The sequence below is a fragment of the Alexandromys fortis genome, unplaced genomic scaffold (assembly GCF_014885135.2).
Source record: "Alexandromys fortis isolate MF-2015 unplaced genomic scaffold, M_Fortis_MF-2015_v1.1 scaffold_22, whole genome shotgun sequence".
Classification (NCBI taxonomy): domain Eukaryota; kingdom Metazoa; phylum Chordata; class Mammalia; order Rodentia; family Cricetidae; genus Alexandromys; species Alexandromys fortis.
In genome coordinates this window covers 869,032-886,654 of record NW_026067900.1, presented here as the reverse complement: position 1 = coordinate 886,654, position 17,623 = coordinate 869,032, and the positions used below count along the sequence as shown (strand labels likewise).

The window sequence follows — 17,623 nt, the reverse complement described above, 5'->3', positions numbered from 1 at the left end:
AAAACAAAGTGTCTTTTCCCAGCAAGAGAGGAAACTCCTAGTGCACGTTCCACATCATGCAGATTTTGTTATCCATCGGGGTTACTTCGACAGCCCGGCCAGGCACGCCCGAGGCGCTCCCAGAGTACTACAAATCCCATAAAGCCTCGTGTCGCGGAAGATGATGACAAAACGCTGGCGGATTGGCCGGGGCAGGGCGGGGCGCGCCGGTCCCTTCCAAGGGGCGGGGCTAGAGGCGGGGCGGGCCGCGGGCGGCTCGGCGGACACGCCCCCTCGCCCTAGGCCCCCTCCGCGCCTCTTTCCACCGCCTCCTTGCTCTCCGCGGTCAGAGAGGGCCGGAGCGAGAAGATGGCGAAGACGTACGATTATCTGTTCAAACTGCTGCTCATCGGCGACTCCGGCGTCGGCAAAACCTGCCTCCTGTTCCGCTTCTCTGAGGACGCCTTCAACACCACCTTCATCTCCACCATCGGTGAGGGAGCGGCCGCGGCCCGGGACAGGAGCTGAGACACGGGGGCGGATGCCCAGGGGCCTGGGAGAGGGCACGCGAGGGCTTGACGCCCCGGGAGGGAGACCCCGGGGGCCGCCGAGAGGGCAGTGCGAGCCGGCAGGGCGAGGGCGAGAGGGGCGGGCGGGGACGCGGGGCTGCGGGCGGAGGACGGGGAACCAGAACGGTCGGGAACCAGAGGTGTTGGAGACACGAGGGGGCTCCGGGGCGGCGGCAGAGGGGTCCCAGAGGGACAGAGTCGGGGGAACACAGGAAATTGTACGGAAAGAGAGAAGGAGGGGTAGAATGGATATGAACATGGATTAGAAAGACAGGAAAGAGGAAGGAAACGTGAAGGGGGAAATGAAGGGTTGCGGACTTAAGAGGGGCTTCAAATGAAGTCAAGGGACAGAGGACACCAGAGACGAGAGAAGTGAGACTAGGCGGTCAGAAGGGAATTGGGGGGAATGAATGAATGTTCAGGAGGCAAGGAATGAAGCGACATTGGCTGTAAAGGTGTGCGCAGAGATGCCAAGAGAAAATGCAGAAGGAAATTGTGAATGGGAGAGGGCTCAGGAGGACCAGAGGGCAGCATGAGGCTACTTGGTGGAGAAAGTAAAGGAGAGCTGGGTGTTAGCTAGAAAGGAGAAGGGGAAGCAGCCGACGTAGTGCAGGGGCTGAGCAGAGAAAAGAGAGGAAATGGAAAACGTGGGGCGCAGGACTTTCCCCAGTAACTGGGAGCGCTGGTTCCCATTTTCTCTTGACTTCTTTGAATCAAGATTTTAAAAGTGACTAATGATGGGGTAACGTCTATGGAGTGTTAAGTTCTTCTGCGTGTTAATAGGTATTAAGAGGGCTGACGACTTTTGGGATGATGTGCTCAGAAATGTATTGTTCACCCCTTCGCTCTGCATCTTGGGAAGCAGTGTGTCTCAACTTTTTAAATTCTTGAGCTTGAGTATTTAATAACATCCAAGACACGTGATTGAGCTCATATTCCACCTGCCTCCCTATATAGTTTTCTTTGACTCTAATTACTTTTTAGGTGAATCACAGCATTCTATATGTTTCCCAATTACTTCAAGAAAAAACATTTTCCACTCGTCCCTGGGAGCTGTCCTTCTTATATCTGTAGTTAAAGACGTTTGTGTGCAGGTAACCGGATCTTTAACTTATCAACCTGAAAAGCAAATCAAAACTTGTTTTAAGCTTTCGGTAGAATAACCTTAACATCATTCTCCTTGTTAAATAGCTGCAGTCAATTAAGTTCCCTAAGTATCAGCTGTTTGGTTGCCTGGGTGATCTTTCTAGTCTCCAGTACTAGCTTAGTTAACTTTTCAAATGGTTTTCCAAGTGAGCCACAAGTAATGGGGAACCAGTGTGTTGGTAATAAGTATGGTCAAGTGGCTGGAAAGTTACCTCAGTGACTTGCTGCTCTTACAGAGGCCCCAGGTTTTGTTCACAGCACCCACCTGGCACCTCATAACTGCCTTTAACTCCAGTTCCATGGGATCCAACACCCTCTTCTGGCCTCTGTGGGGACCAGACATTTACATGGGCACACGTAAAAAAACATTCATATACTTGAATTAAAAAACAGAAGAACAAATCTATGTTTAATTAGTTGTATATTCTTTTAAGTGGGTATATTGTTTTCTTCTGATTTCTTTCATACAGTCTGAATGGAAATCTGGGTGTTGTGATGTCTGAGCTTAAGGAAGTTTGAGTTGCAAGTTCTTGGCAGTTAGTCTTGAGTGGGACTTTTCTTTTCTGAGGAAGCAGATTTTAAATGTCATCTTGCATCTCGCAAGTGTATTTGTAAGAGGCTTGGTGGAAGCTGGTATAGCTACCAAAGGACATTAATTTTTGGTATCAATTTCAAAACCCCAAATAACTCTGGTTCAGTGCCCATTGCATACTGCAGTACAGATGGTAAAGGACAGGCCTAACAAGTTGAGTGGGGAGGCCTCTGTCTATTCTGTGTGGCATTCACTCAGGGTTTCCTCCTGCCTTGAAAGTGAGTAAAAATGGGCAAGAGGAGTAGCTCAGCAGTTGAGAGTGCTTGCTGCACTTCTAGAGGACCCGAGTTCAGTTCCCAGCGCCCGCATCAGGTGGTTCACCAATACCCGTAGGCCTGTCACTTCAACTGCAGAGCAACTGACTTCACTTCTAGTCTCTGGACAGCTCCATTCACATGTATTCATCTCAAACACAGGTGCACACAGTACACATAAACCTTTTTAAAGGAAAAAAAAGAAAATGAATAAATTTCACTGATACAGTTTGTTAAATTCTTTGAATTCCCCCACAATACATTTACCTCTCAGTTCATCCCCCTCCCCTCCACACTTTGTTCCACATTTCCAATAAGGATATTTACTATACAAACGTAGTATTTTTTTTTAACATAGTATTTTTTTTTTAAATTATTTTTCTGGGCTAGGGATTTAATTCAGTATACTGTATATACTCATATACTATACAGTATATGCTTAACATGGGTGAGGCGCAGGACTTAATCCCTTAAGCCCTCCCCTTACTATGCTTTTGTGTATGTGTATGTGTAGTATATTACATTTCACAGTGAAGGACTAGATTCTTTTCTGAGTGGATTATTTTTAGTGATTGAAATAGCAGTTATTAAAACCAGTGTCCTTCGATGGCTTAGATTAGGAGATAGATTTTCCGTGGTGAATCTCATGGGAACTCTTGGTCTTTGTACTCTCTGTGTGGCGAATGGGGTGAAAAAGAAGCTTCAAGCTGTTCTTCAGTTGCTATGGAGGAGGGGAAGATCCCATGCCTCTTGCTTAGGCCCAGCGCTCCCACGGATGTGGTAGCAGACAGCCAGACACCTTCTAGAGCTGAAACTAAAATGCTTTGCAGTTGCAGCTATGCTCGAACAGTGGGGTGAAGTTCGCAGCACTCTAGTGAAAAGTCCCACCGCCCCTCGCTGCCGGCAAACCCATTTCTAGCAGCCATGCCACTTCCTCCCAGACCCCAGACTGCATCTCCAGGTGATCTGAGGGGGTCGAGGTGACAGTTGGTGACCCATCTTTTCCCACCATAATTTAAGTGTCCATTTGTGTAAACTCTAGAGTTTTCTATGGCTGGGCTTGTCATCTTCTTGTGACGCTGTTGACAGACTTGATAAGCACCACACCCCAGGAGAGAGTCCTTCTGAAGGCCTGGGGTTTGTGTGTGTTTGGCAGATAGGTCCCGTGTCTGCTTTTTACTATGAAGGCATGCTTTCATTTTGTGTCTTGCCAGTGTTTTTAAAAATGAGGTTCTTCCATCCTTAGGCTGTGTGGATGGGGGTTCTGGTGTCATGAAAGAGGAGACAGTCGTTTTGGTTCCGGATAAAATTGTCTCATATACTTTTCATTTCCCTAAGGCTTGGGACTTTGAGTCCTTTCTGTACTTTGGCAGGGTAAAGGTAGCTTTTCTTTCATGTGGCTTACTGGGAATCTTCTGCTCTATCAGTCAGGTAATACCTGCTAACCATGGAGTAAGGATGCTTTAGCCTCTTGGAATTACAAGTGTAATACCGCAGACCAACTAACTAGCTTTCTAGTTTATATTGGAAAATTGAAAAAGTTTTGATTGACTCCTGCCCCATCCCTTACATAATCATAATTAACACTTAGATAAATATCTTTAAATATAAGACAGTAGGAAATAGTGATAGTATTTACTATATGTTATATTTCCTGTGGGATGTGTGTGGTTTTAATTGATTCGAAGGCACCCTGACATCTTGAAATGGCCTTGTATTGAACAAGGTGCTGGTAGAAGAGAGAGAGAACGGTACTCTGCCCTGTAATGGGGCCTTCTAAACCGAGTCCCTTTGCTGCCTCTCCTCCTCCCTGCCCCCTTCTTCCTGTTAAGTATTTCCTGAGTGGTTTCATTATTTAGTATAGTCATTGTTTGACATCAGAGAGAGAGTTGTAGAAATTATCTCCTTTATGCCCTGTCCCAGCTTTACAAATGCAAAACTACCTTCAGTAGAATTATCGGTGAAGCTTCAAATCCAAGTCTTTAGCCTTTTGTCACTGCACATGAGTGTGATCCTCTCTGTAAAGACATTTTCCAGAGAGTAATTCCACTTTGTGCATTAGGTTTGTGCGTGTGTATGTGGGAAGGTAAGGTGTTTCCACTTTGACTAGCATTCTGTTAAGGGAAATAGTCCTGAGAGACTCTGTATGGGGATAACTTGGCACATAGCCTTTGCCCTTTCTTCCAGGCCTGGAGTTTCAGGTCAAGAGATCATAGTGCACCCTGTCGTTAACATTCTTTCCACGTGTGAAATAACTCATGAAATCATTTTTGTAGCCCCACACTGGTAGTTGTCAATGCTAATTGCCAGCAGAACACTTTTGGGCATTGTATTCTGTCCCATTGTATTCTTGTCTTGGGTTCATTTGCCTTGAGTCAGTTAACAACATGGGTCAAATGGGGTTCTTGTTTTGGTTTTGGTGTTACATTTTAAAGAAATTGTTAAAGATGACAGCAGCAAAGACTATATGTGACCCTCCAAGTTATTTACTAACTGACTGGTTCTTTGTAGAACAAGTTTGTTGACCCTTGCTTAAAATGTAAAGCTGCTTTTGGTTGTTCTCCTTTCAAAACGTTTTATTTTATTTTTTTAATTTATTTATTTCTTTATTAATTAATTAAAGATTTCTGTCTCTTCCCCACTGCCGCCTCCCCTTTCCCTCCCCCTCCCTCAACCAAGTCTCCCTCCCTCGTCAGCCCAAAGAGCAATCAGGGTTCCCTGCCCTGTGGGAAGTCCAAGGACCACCCACCTCCATCCAGGTCTAGTAAGGTGAGCATCCAAACTGCCTAGGCTCCCACAAATCCAATATGTGCAGTAGGATCAAAAACCCATTGCCATTGTTCTTGAGTTCTCAGTAGTCCTCATTGTCCGCTATGTTCAGCGAGATCGGTTTTATCCCAGGCTTTTTCAGACCCAGGCCAGCTGGCCTTGGTGAGTTCCCGATAGGACTCCTTTCAAAACTTATCAAGACTTACTAACTGAAAAACAGTCTGTCATATTTACATTTTTATCCAAGATTATATCAACATCTGGCTGAGCATAAGCCAGATACATAGAAGTCAACTTTCATTTTCATAGTTGTTTTTCTTGGTTTCAACTTCTCAAACTAAAATACCAAAGAACATGCAAGTTCAAATTGAACATTTTGTGCATAAAGCCTTATTTTAATGCCGTGTTCTTTCAGAGCTCTCGGGTAGGCTTCTCTTCTCAGTGCCAGTGTTGGTAGCAATGTTAGGCAGAAGTGGGACTTAGCGGTGGATGATAAAGGGTTACACTCCTCTCCGCGATGAGTGTTCCAGCCCATGAGAAAACCTGTCTAGAAATGCAGGCATGGGGAAACTGAGTGGTGGGTATGAATGTGGATTTGTCTGAAGTGTTCCTTACTAAAGAGCTTCAGCCACCCTTCTGCAGGCAGAAGTTGGGGGCGGGTTCACTGGCAACAACAGCGATGCTGTCTGTATCTACTGAAAAAAAGCCAGAGGGGAATCAGTTTGGATATTGTTTTAGGGGAAAATAAGTTTAGTCTTTGAAGATGAGGAAAAATTTAGTCGTAGATTTTTGAACTGAATCTGGAAGGAAGGATGCAGCAGCAATGAGGATAATAGGAGCTGCAGGCCTGGCCTGGGGCAGCCCCAGGGTCTGTTCTGCCACCTGCCTGCAGCTCTCTGCTGCAGATCAGCGCTCTTGTGTGTAGTAGCCGGCACCTGGAACATTTTCCAGGCAAGGGTTCTCATATCAGGATGAGGAGAGGGTTCCAGATGGAGGAGTAGATGCTAGATAGTGAGTCAGATTGTGGAGCAAGAGATGTATATAGCTGTGGGAAGATGAAGCGAGAAAAGCAGAGTAAGATTATCAGCTGCTCCTGCCTGGGTCAGGGTGCAAGCTCCAATAAGGGCCTGAATGGGAGGTGGTGGAGGGGTGGACCTTGGCCAGCTGGGCCAAGGGAATGTATGTCTCCCAGCTGCGTCGTTATCATTGCCACGTTGGAAAATCTTGCCCTCAAGACAGGCTGAACTTTTCTTAGAAAACCACAAACGTATGGGCAGTTTAAAAGTAGCTAAACCGTGTTGTGGTGCAGGTAAAACAGACATATCTGTGGTTAGTTGAGGCTTGTGAACCACCTACTTACAAACCAGGCATGATGGTCAAGGATGAATGGTAGTTACAGTATTTGAAAATGGATCCCTCGTCAGGACGGTGTTTTCATGAATAAACCTTTAGTCACTTTCAGTTCCTAGGTAGGTGAAGCAGAATGTGGTGGCAGGGAGATGGCATGATGGATTCAGGGGTGCAGCAGGTCCCGAGTCAGATGGGTTTGCATCCTCTTCCTAGAGTGGAGGCCCAGGATGAGGAAGTCATTCTCGGGCCTTAGCGGATCCATCAGTGATGGAGTATGATCATCTGTACATAGTTTTCAGGGCCTGTGAGTTTACCAAGACAAGAATCAAGTCAGAATCAGTAAATCTCCAAGGCCTATTTTATAGAAGTGTGCAGTGAATGAATGGAGAGATGGATGGATTGTGAAAGCAGTTACGGACTGTAGAGAAAGCATTGCATGAATTTTTTGTCTTTCATAGTGTTTGACGTGACTAGATTATATCTGAATTGAGATAAGTGTTTAATTTGACTTGTTAATATAGAAATGCTGTCTTCTCTAGTGTAAAATGCTGTTTACCTTCCTGTAATCAGTTTTAGAATATAAAAGTGATTTCACTTATCTCTTGGTGTGCATAATAAGCCATTTTAACAGCCTGCTTCCAACCCCCCACTTTCATAAATACCAAACAGAAAATGAGTGAAATCACTGGGTGTGTATTAGAAGAGCCATTTCAGCTTTGTCTCTGCCCATTAGCTTCGAATAATGCAACAGATGCCTGTTAACAGTTTCATGCCCATTTTTAATTAGCAGATGGAGCTGTGTTTGTGTCTGTGTTCTGCACAGCACTTGTCTGAGTCACAGGGTACTGAGTGGATTAGGAATAAGCTGGACTTTTGGACTGAATACAATCAAATTCTATTTTAAAACATTTATTTTATGTATGCTTATTATAATTATATAGAACCAATTATGTACCACTGAGATAGCCTATATCTAGAGGAAAACTAATGCATACAGTTATGTTTTCTGTCATTATTAAAGAAAGGAAATTACTATTTTATGCTTTCAGTGAAATTGCCATTTTGTGGCATTTCTTGAGGTAAATTCTCATGAGGCAGCTTTCTTTAAAGACTCAGTGCGTCTTTTGGCTTAGTGTGTTGAGGGGTACTCAGCACTGTGAGGGAAATGCCACTGTCGGTGGGTTGGTGTGGCTTGCTGGAAGGCTACTTTCTGTGGATATCTGAAGTTCTGTCTGAGCCCAGCAAGATGGAGGATGGTGGTGGATTCCTAACATCTGTCATGGGGAAGCGGGGTGGGGGTGGGGTGGCACCTCCTGCACATATGCTATTTTCTAACATGAGCAGGTAGCTATTGTTCATGCAACATGTTATGACTAAATTTCGGTATTAACAAATAGAGACAGTAATTATTAGATTTATTGTATGTAATGATGTGTCATTTTTCTTTAAAAAGATTTATTTATTTTTCTTATTTGTGTGTCTGTTTGAGTATATATTCACATATTCACGTGTGTGTACAGGTGCCGGTAGAGGGTGTCACATCTTTGGAACTGGAATTGCATGTGGTTTCTATGCTCAATTTTTAAATTAGGGGATTTTTCTTATTTTGAATTGAATGAATAAGAACCTGAAAGGAATGGCTTCTTTGAAAAAGAAACTATAAGATTTTGATGCTTAGCCGCTCAGGGCTTCCTTTGGGAAGCCACACGAAGTGGTAGCTTATTTTCCCAGCCACCCTGCAAGCTGCTTTCTTGCTGCCTTACTGTAGGGCCTAATCCGGCTAAATAGGCTCACCTGTTGCTGAACCTTTGGATGGTCCCCAGGAGCTCTTTTCCTCCTCAGTCCAGAATTTTGTTTCTTGGCTCCCAGAGTAAATGCTAATAAAAGCTCTTTGTGGTATCATGATCATCAGATTTAGGTGTGTGGTTATACTAACACAGACCACAGTGGCAGCTGGCAGCTGGTGGCAGCATGGCACAGTTTCAAGGTGCTTTGCAAAAGCAGAGTTAGGTGTGGAATCCCATCTCATCCTGGTAAAAGTCAACCACAGAGAGATTAGCTTTTGGCTGCCAGAGTTTGGACTGGCAGGGCTTCTCACATCATATTTTTAATTTTGCTGTTTTGTTGAAGAACTAGGCAATACTTATTTTAATAAATCACAGATACTTTTCCTGATATATAAAGTAGGACAATCTGATTGTTCAAGTTCTGTTTTGAAATATAGGGTAAACTAATTCAAAGCTGAGTTACATACATGTATTTTTTATGACATGATGCAATGTTTATCTGGAATAGGTGTTCTGAAGTATTCATTATCTCCATAAACACATGTAGATACATAAAGGCCAATAGAAAGGTGAAAAGCTTGCATTGTGAAATGCCAGTGGCCAGCTGTACCCTGTTTGTTTGTTGTTGTTGTTGTTTTTTTTGTTTTGTTTTGTTTTTGATTTTCGAGACAGGGTTTCTCTGTAGCTTTTGGTGCCTGTCCTGGCACTAGCTCTTGTAGACCAGGCTGGCCTCGAACTCACAGAGATTTTCCTGCCTCTGCCTCCCGAGTGCTGGGATTTTGTTTATGAATCAGGATGGGGTGGGTTGCTTTGTAAGGTTTCCAAGGAGGAAGTCTTTACTGTTTTCTAAAGTACTCTGATAAAATCTAAAACAGCTTAGAGCACAGCTCTTTATTGAGAGTTCTCTATTCCAGTTTAAAGTGACTCAGGTTATTTTTTCATTTCACTGGCCATTGTTAGCGCCCCCCTCCTACTGTACTTGGGGAGAAGGGCTTGCCGTGGGCGAGGAAGAGACTGAAAACCATACTTGTGCCCTTCTGCCAGTTTCTTTGTTCCTTCTTCGGTGTCTTGCTTCGTGTTGGCAGCTAAAATTAACCATTGGGTGAGGATTTAGAAAACTCCTGCCTGGCAGTCTGAGAATCAATAGTGACCTTTTCTTGCTATTTCCCTTCCATATTGTTTAGAGCTGAATGGTAGAAGACAATGCTTGTCTTACTTAGTCCCAGCAGTAGTGAGCAATGACACAGGAATGAGGCTGTTACCCAGAGTATTTGAGTTGGTGCATTTCCTATTATGTTTACTTACATTATTTTAAAGTATTATAACCCTACAGTATGAAGCTTTTATGGAAAATTTTAAGTAGTTAATTTCCTATATGTAAAATTTCATTATAAATTAAAATATAGAACCTGTATATAGATTATCTTTAAAGATGTTTTCATGTCTTGGTCTCTCAGTCTTTAACATTGATAAATACCATTACATTGTAAATTTAGGTTGTGCTCTCCTTTAATTTACCACATTTTTTTTGCTTAAATGGTCTCTTAGTTACTGTAAACACAACCTGTAGTATTGTGCAAAACAATGGCTATGCGCTTCCTTCCAGGTACAGGCATTTTTCCTAAGTGTAAAATGGAAGGGCAATCCCCCAAAATGATGATCGAGTTTTGCTATGAAATACAGGGTAAACGTCTTAAAGATTTATTTAATTTATTTTTTGTTTATGTGTGCCTGTGTGAGTTTTATAAGCACATGTGTTCAGATGCCTGAGGAGGTCAGAGAGTGTCAGATCCCCTGGAACTGGAATTGCAAGCCGGGAACTTGCAGGGAACTGAAACTAGGTCCTCCGAAAGAGCAGTGCACACTCTTAACCATGCAGCCATCTCTCTCGTCTCCTCAACTGCTTAAATATTGAACTGTTAGTTTATTTCTTATGTTTATCTGAAAGAGATATTGTGAAATACTCATCTCCTTAAATGCACACAAAAGCACACAAACACATCCACTAGGAGAGAATGGTGACTGCCTGTACTGTTATTTGTTGATTGCTTGTAAATTCAGTCTTCCGTCCATTATTGCACAGGCTCCTCTCAAGGACTTTAGGCTGGCTGCTTCCTCAACAGTAAAGATTGCTAGCTTCCCTGTTTTCAGAGTCCCCCAGCAGCAGCATTTTGCCAGTCTGTTAAATCATTGTCTATAAAGAAGAATAGATTTCCCTTTTTATTCTCCACTGATGATTATGCTTTCTTCTCACCAGTGGGCACCAGTGTTTGACACGTTAGAAGTCAGGGTAAGGAAGTAGTAGCCTTGTGTTGCTCTTATAGACTGGCTAAAGATTGTAACACTGAAGAGATCGTCCGGTGTTGTTCAATCCTGTCATGAGCATTGGCTCTCTGATTTCATGTCTCCTTTCTCTCGCACCTCATTTGCCTTCAATTCTCCTGCTTTAAAAAGGAATAGTTTAGTGTACAAATCTGGATATGGTTAACATATTGTGAAAGAAAAAATGAAGGGGTTAAATTCAGATATCTGGGCTCCAAGGACTTTTGGGTTTTATAAAGCGATAGCTGGAGCCAGGTGGTGGTGTTGGCGCACACCTTTAATTCCAGCACTCTGGAGACAGAGGCAGGTGGAACTCTGTGAGTTCAAGGCCATCCTGGTCTATAAGAGCTATTTCGGGACAGGCTGCAAAGCTACAGAGAAACCCTGTCTCAAAAAACCCAGTAACTAGTCAACTACTCAGTTCAAACACAGCATTTTCTTTGTTTGTTCTATCAACATTTGTATGTGGGTGTGCACATGTGTGTGCTCATGTGTAGAGGCCAGAGGTCAACCTCGGTTGTTGTTCATCAGACAGAATCTCTAATTAAACCTGAAACTTGCTGATTCAGCTAAGCTGGCTAGCCAGCGAGGATCAGGGATGTTCCCCTCTCTGCCTCTGCCCCTGCCAGCCCAGTTCTGGGATTATAAGCACATGCCACCAGGCCCAGGTTTTATATGAACTCTGGGGGACAAACATTTGACTGAGCCATCTCTCCAGGCACAACCACTTTCATTTTGGGTCTGAAAAACTTTGAGAATGGAAAAAAATGAAGAGTATCCAAGTCATTTTAATACAGCAATCGGAAAGACCGCAGCAGGATAAATAATGGTGTTATGACAGTATCAAAGAGAGGTTGAGGAGAGCTTACAGGAGAAAATTACATGCAAACTTGTCAGAATCTGAAGGAGGGGTGAGTTACTAGAATGGGAGTGAGGACTCTCTGGGAAAGGGCTACTGCCTGCATGGCCAGCATAGCTTCCTGGAGGAACTCTGGCTCCCTGGCCAGTGGTAGAGGATGTGACCAGAGGTAAAGGTAGAGGGTGCTAGAGGGCAGATTGGGAGAAACTTAACCTCCTAAATCAAGGCTGGGCCTTAGCCTGAGGGCAGCAGGGAGCCAAGGAAGGATGTCACCCAGGGAAGCCAGTTAGGGTTAGCAATCCCAGGTGCCTCTTCCTTCCCTTGGGCTGTTACTATTGGCAGAGTGTTTCCACTCCTGTCTCTGTATATAACCCTCGACTTTACCACAGAAGATGTGAAGAGATGATTGCCCTGTCCTAGGTGAGGAGCTTGACGCTTGAGAATGGACTCTGTCAGTCCTGTAAGTAGATAATGGAGCCCAAACCTGCAGCTCACACCAGTTCTGGGCCCTTTGTCCATGGCAAGCTGAATCTCTTAAAGTGGCTACTGGCATTTTCTATGGGTTTCAGTGTGTTGAGCTTTTACTTAGGCCCAGGAACAGCCCCTTTCAGTGATCTGGAAGAACTGTGTAGATAAACCTGGAAACCCTTAAGGGTACTGAGTGGAACATGCACAAGCCCCAGCAGCAGCTGATGCTGATGTGCATATGTTGCCTCTTGGCTTGGGAGGTCAGTGAACTTGTGGTTTCCAAGTTGTCTTAGCCACTAACTAGTCCTTTAGGAAGAAATCAGATATGTGCACAGCAGAATGCGGGTAGAAGGGCCAGAGTTTAATTATAAGCCCTACTCTGGTGAAAAGGGAACTGAGTATATCAGAAATCTCTGCATTGCCTCTCCACATGGTGCCATTGGTTTATTTATGTGTGCTTGGCTTTATATAGGCTGTAATTTGCTAGGGACAGCTACCTTAATTGTGAACTTCCTTCCTCATGTCAGGTTTAATCTTCCTGTTCGCCTATCCTATCCTTTATTTTTATTTATTTATTTTTATTTTGAGGGTGAAATTCTGTTTAATCCTGGCTTTGTTTAGAAAACCCGTTTGGCAAAGTTTTCCTCAGTGGTGTTGTAAAGTAGACCTACTTATATCTGGCTTGTTTTCTCACTTTGAGCCTCCAGCATGCCACTGTGAGCCAGGACAAAGAAAAGTCTGAGCAGCTAAGCTTGATGTGACAAGTCCACTTACTCTGTCACGTGAATATGCACCTGAGTGCTCCACAGTCTCAGTTTTTATGGTGCATGTTGGTATGGATCGACTCCTGGGAGGCTAGAAGCAGAGCTGAAGGCTCTGGATGCCTGAGAGTGTGCAGTGGCATTATGGTACTATGGAAAAGATGTTCATCACACAGTTTCAGACAAGTCAGTAATGAACTTTCATGTGCAGAAGGGGATCTTGTGCTGAAGAGTCTAAAGTCTTTTTCAGAGCTCTGATCCAAGTTATAACCAATGGACAAAGTAGGAGAGTAGACAGAAAAATCCAAACAGTTTATGTAAAAGAACTTGGGCTTTTTTTCCTGGAAACCCCCAAGTTGAACTTCTGATTTTAATATTTCCTGTTGGAGATTCTTAAGGTAAATTAATTTTAGCATTTTCTTAATTAATAAAGGAACTTCTTGTTAGGACTTTTGAGAAAAAGATGCATTATTGTTTGTAGCATAGGTTTAAAACTACTCTCTCTCACACACATGCAAACAGAGTTACATATGTGGGAACTGGATAAATCAAGTTAGTTCCAGTTAACCATATAAGCCTAGACAGCTAAATGGACCCTGGAAATCCCAGGGGACTTAATTGGATAGCATTTGCCCTTCATAGGAGCTAACATTTATGCCAGGTGGCGGTGGCACATGCCTTTAATCCCAGCACTGGGGAGGCAGAAGTAGGCGGATCTCTGTGAGTTCGAGGCCAACCTGGTCTACAAGAGCTAGTTCCAGGACAGGCTCCAGAGCTACAGAGAAACCCTGTCTTGAAAAGCCAAACAACCAAAAAAAGAGGCACCTATTAGGATGGATCCTATAAAAATATGGACAGGAAGATCTTGCTTATTTTGATGAGGTGTACATCAGTGTTGTAGAAAGTTTAGGACTATGTGTATTTTTTACATTATCAGAAATATTGTCTAGAATCATCTCTAGAGTGAAGGCCCTCGCTCATCTGGCATCAGGAGACCCCTGTACAACATGTCAGTGTAAAGTGCAGTTTCTTGGCTTCCAGCTACTATATATTCTCAGGGGAGTGAGAATTTGGAGGAAAACACAAACAAAAAATAGTGTAGAATAATCTGTCCAGAAGGGACAAATATTTCAATTTAAATATTCTAGCTCCATGGCCTCTCTTAGGGCTTTGAATTTTTAGTGCAATGAGTTTCATAGTGAAATCTCATGAATTGTAATGAATTTGTTTGCATACATGAATTTGAACAATACATTAAAATTTGAAGCATTGTATCTGATTTTAATGGCGTAAATTACTCAGCTTGAAAGCTAGTTAATAGTTTTTCTTTACCTAATAATCAAGATGATACTTTAATCTTAGAAAAGTCATTAATCATGCTTTTATAGCATCAGTACATGCTATTAATTTCTTCGTAACCATTAAGCTGTCTTATTAGGAAAATTAGGGAAATAAATGTGTCAGCATAAGCATAAAGTATGATTCCCCCTGAATTTTTTCTCTCTTTAATAGATGATGATTATATGTACAGGGCAGGCATAAAGTTATAATTGGTTTTGTTTTTATATAGATCTTGTTTGGTAAAGGAAGCTGAGGTAAGAACTTAAAAGTGTTGTCTTGTTTTGGGTTTTTTGTTGTTGTTGTTGTTGGTCTTTTGGGTTTGTTGTTGATTTTTTGTTTTGTTTTGTTTTGTTTTTTTGAGACAAGGTTTCTCTGTGTAACCGCCCTGGCTGTCCTGGAACTCACTTTGTAGACCTGGCTGGCCTCGAACTCACTGAGATCCATCTGCCTCTACCTTCTGAGTGCTCGGATTGAAGGCATGTGCTACCTGGCCTTTAGCATTAAAGATAGCTAACTGATGGGGCAGAATCTGGGAGGAGTTGGGGGCATGGCACAGCTATGTTAAAAATACATTATGTGAAATTCTCAAAGAGTTAATAAGAATATTTTTTTAAAAAAGCTAGATAGCTTGGAATGGTACTCTTACCTTTAATCTCAGTGGCCTATAATCCTGGTACTTACAAGGCTGAGGCAGGAAGATTTTAAGTTGGAGGCCAAGCTGAATTACATAGTGAGTTTCAGACCAGCCCGGGCTAGGTGATGATGAGAGAAGATGGATGGATGGATGAGTGGACGGACAGATGGACAGATGATAGATAGATAGATAGATAGATAGATAGATAGATAGATAGATAGATAGATAGATAGATAATGGGAGACAGGGATGGGTCATAAGGAGCTTAGGGACAATTAAGAGGGTAGGTTCTATTTTTGACTATAGTTGAAAGGGTTATATTCAAATTTGTATTACATTTGGCTTAAAATTTTAAAGACTGCGTTGGTTTTAAGAGTTTATTTTTTGGGTTCAAAAGCAAAACAAGACAAAAAACATGCTATGGACCGCTTTGTTTCCATTCATTCCTCAAAAATTATGTTGCATCTAGGAAAGTTGTTTTGTTAAAAATTTTAAGGTATTTGGGCTGGAGAGATGACTCAGTGCTTGCTGTGGGACTGGATTCAGATTCTCAGCAGTGTTGTAGGAGACAGCTTGTTTGTTCCAGCCGCTTAGACCCGAAATAATCACTCAGAAACTATATTATTTGCAATACTGTTTGGCCAATAGCTTAAGCGTATTTCTGGCTTACTCTCATATCTTAATTTAATCCATTTCTATTAATCTGTGTATATCCATGTGGCTGTGGCTTACCAACAAGGTTCTGGCTGGTGGCTCGCTGCGGCTCCATGGTATCTCATTGACTCTGCCTTCTTTCACCCAGCATTCAGTTTAGTTTTCCCAGCCTAGCCATATTCTGCTGAACCACTGGCTGAAACAGATTTATTCATTAACCAATAAAAGCAACACTTAGAAGGACCTCCCACACCACAACAGCACCCACATAAAAGCTGAAGAGGTGTGGATACCTGTCTGTAACCCCTGTGCTCTTGAGGCAGAGCCAAGGATCTTTAGGGCCAGCTGGATAGGTTGGGTTCAAAGTGGAGAGCAATTGAGGAAGACACCACATGTCTACATCTGTCCTCCATACACTTATACACCACTCATAGATTTGTGTGTAAGAAAATGTTCAGATGGTCAGAGTTTTGCTTTTGAACAGTGTGAAGGTTTGTGATGGTGAGTTTTGCTACTGCTCCAGTACTGAACAATGAAATGTGCCTCAAAGGGTAAGAACAGCAGCTCTCGGAACTACGGGAGCTATGACCTGCATCTTCAGAACATTTTGTTTGGTGCTCAGGCACACAGATCTCTTCATGGACTATATGCATTGGCACTGTGCATAATTTCCTTCCCAGGAATGACTCTTTGGTTAAGCAGTAGTGCTTCTCCTTTGTTGGAAGTGCATAATATACTTCAAAGGCTGTGTAATTATCACATTATTGCTTAGAACCATTCTCTAGATGCAGTCAACTTGTTTTTTCACTCAGTGTTGATGTACAGTAAAATAATAAATGTCTGCTGGCTGCACTGGTGCCTCTGCATACATGCACAGTTCTCAGTGCATAGAAAGGCTTCAGGAAATGTTTTTCAAGTGACTGTTTAGTTGACATCAAGCACATCTCCTTCCCTGTCTCCTTCACCTCTCTTTCTCAGGAGTCTTTGCTAACTTGATTCATGTTCTTGGTACCATACATTCCCATTCCCTTTCTTTTGTCTCATCTGGTTCTTTTGGTTCTGCTTTCAGTCCCATTGAAATCATCTCTATACCTTCATTTTTATCTTCTTCAAAGACTTCTTGTCACCCCATTTCATTCCTTAAGATCTACTCCATTTTCTTCAGAACTCAGATCACCATGGCCTGTCATAGCCAGTGACTTGCTCAGTACTTGTGCCCTGAAGCATCTAACTAGTTGTTTGCAGCGGTCCGATTAATAAATCACCACGGTAATAGATATTTGAACAAATTTAATAACAAAACCAGACTCACGAAACCAAGGTTCCAGCGGAGTAGCCAGCGGAGACAGGAGAGGAAGGGAAGGGGCGCGCAGCTTTTGCCTGCCCAATATATCAGTAAACAAACGCCTGAGGGCAGCCCGCCCCCAAGGGGAGGGCTTATCCCTACATCTCCCTCCTTTTGTCTAAATAAGACAGAACTAACCTAAATACAACTATAAACAATAATAATAAATAATAGATATAACAAACAATATTGAGAACAAAAGTTTTACCAGACATTCTATCTCAAGGAGTCTAAATAATGTAGAGAGTAATTACAATTATATAATCTTCAACTCCGTCAAAGATCCGAGAAGGGAATAAATATTACTTAACAAATGAGCGATATCCAAAGCGTGCCATAAATGACAGAGACAACAGACTACCTGGGCAATCACCCAAATTCTCGTTCGCAATGTTGAGTCAACCAACTTTGGCTAAGGCCTAGCATGACTGACATACCATTATCAAATGCAAGGAATTTTCTTAGAATTATCCTACCCTGTCTTGGCAAGATAAGAAAATCCTGTTTCATATCTTTGTCAGTAGATGAGGTATGGGCTTTTCTTAACCCAAAGGCCAATTCTGCCAAGAAGACAAACTCCCAGTGGAGTGTCTTTGGTGCTCAACGTTCTCTCGGGAGTAGAGTGGTGTCGCCAGGAGTAATTGTGTCTCGGCACAGAATTCTAGGTTAGCTTAAAGGCCATTTTCTACAGCTCTTTAAAGAGGCTGAAGATTATACTATCTATACTAAATATAATCTCTATGTATCTAGAATACCTTATTAACCTAAAAATAAACATGAACAACATAAAATT

General features: G+C 42.7%; 1 protein-coding gene across 1 annotated transcript in view; it reads left to right on the top strand.

The window, feature by feature from the left end:
• Positions 1 to 265: 265 nt before the first annotated feature.
• Rab8b (RAB8B, member RAS oncogene family) overlaps positions 266 to 17,623 on the top strand; it is a 68,874-nt gene continuing 51,516 nt past the window's right edge. Inside the window, exon 1 of the mRNA XM_050125706.1 lies at positions 266 to 472. Coding sequence (XP_049981663.1) covers positions 349 to 472 — 124 coding nt within the window. The 5' untranslated portion in view covers positions 266 to 348. The remainder of the gene's footprint in view (positions 473 to 17,623) is intronic.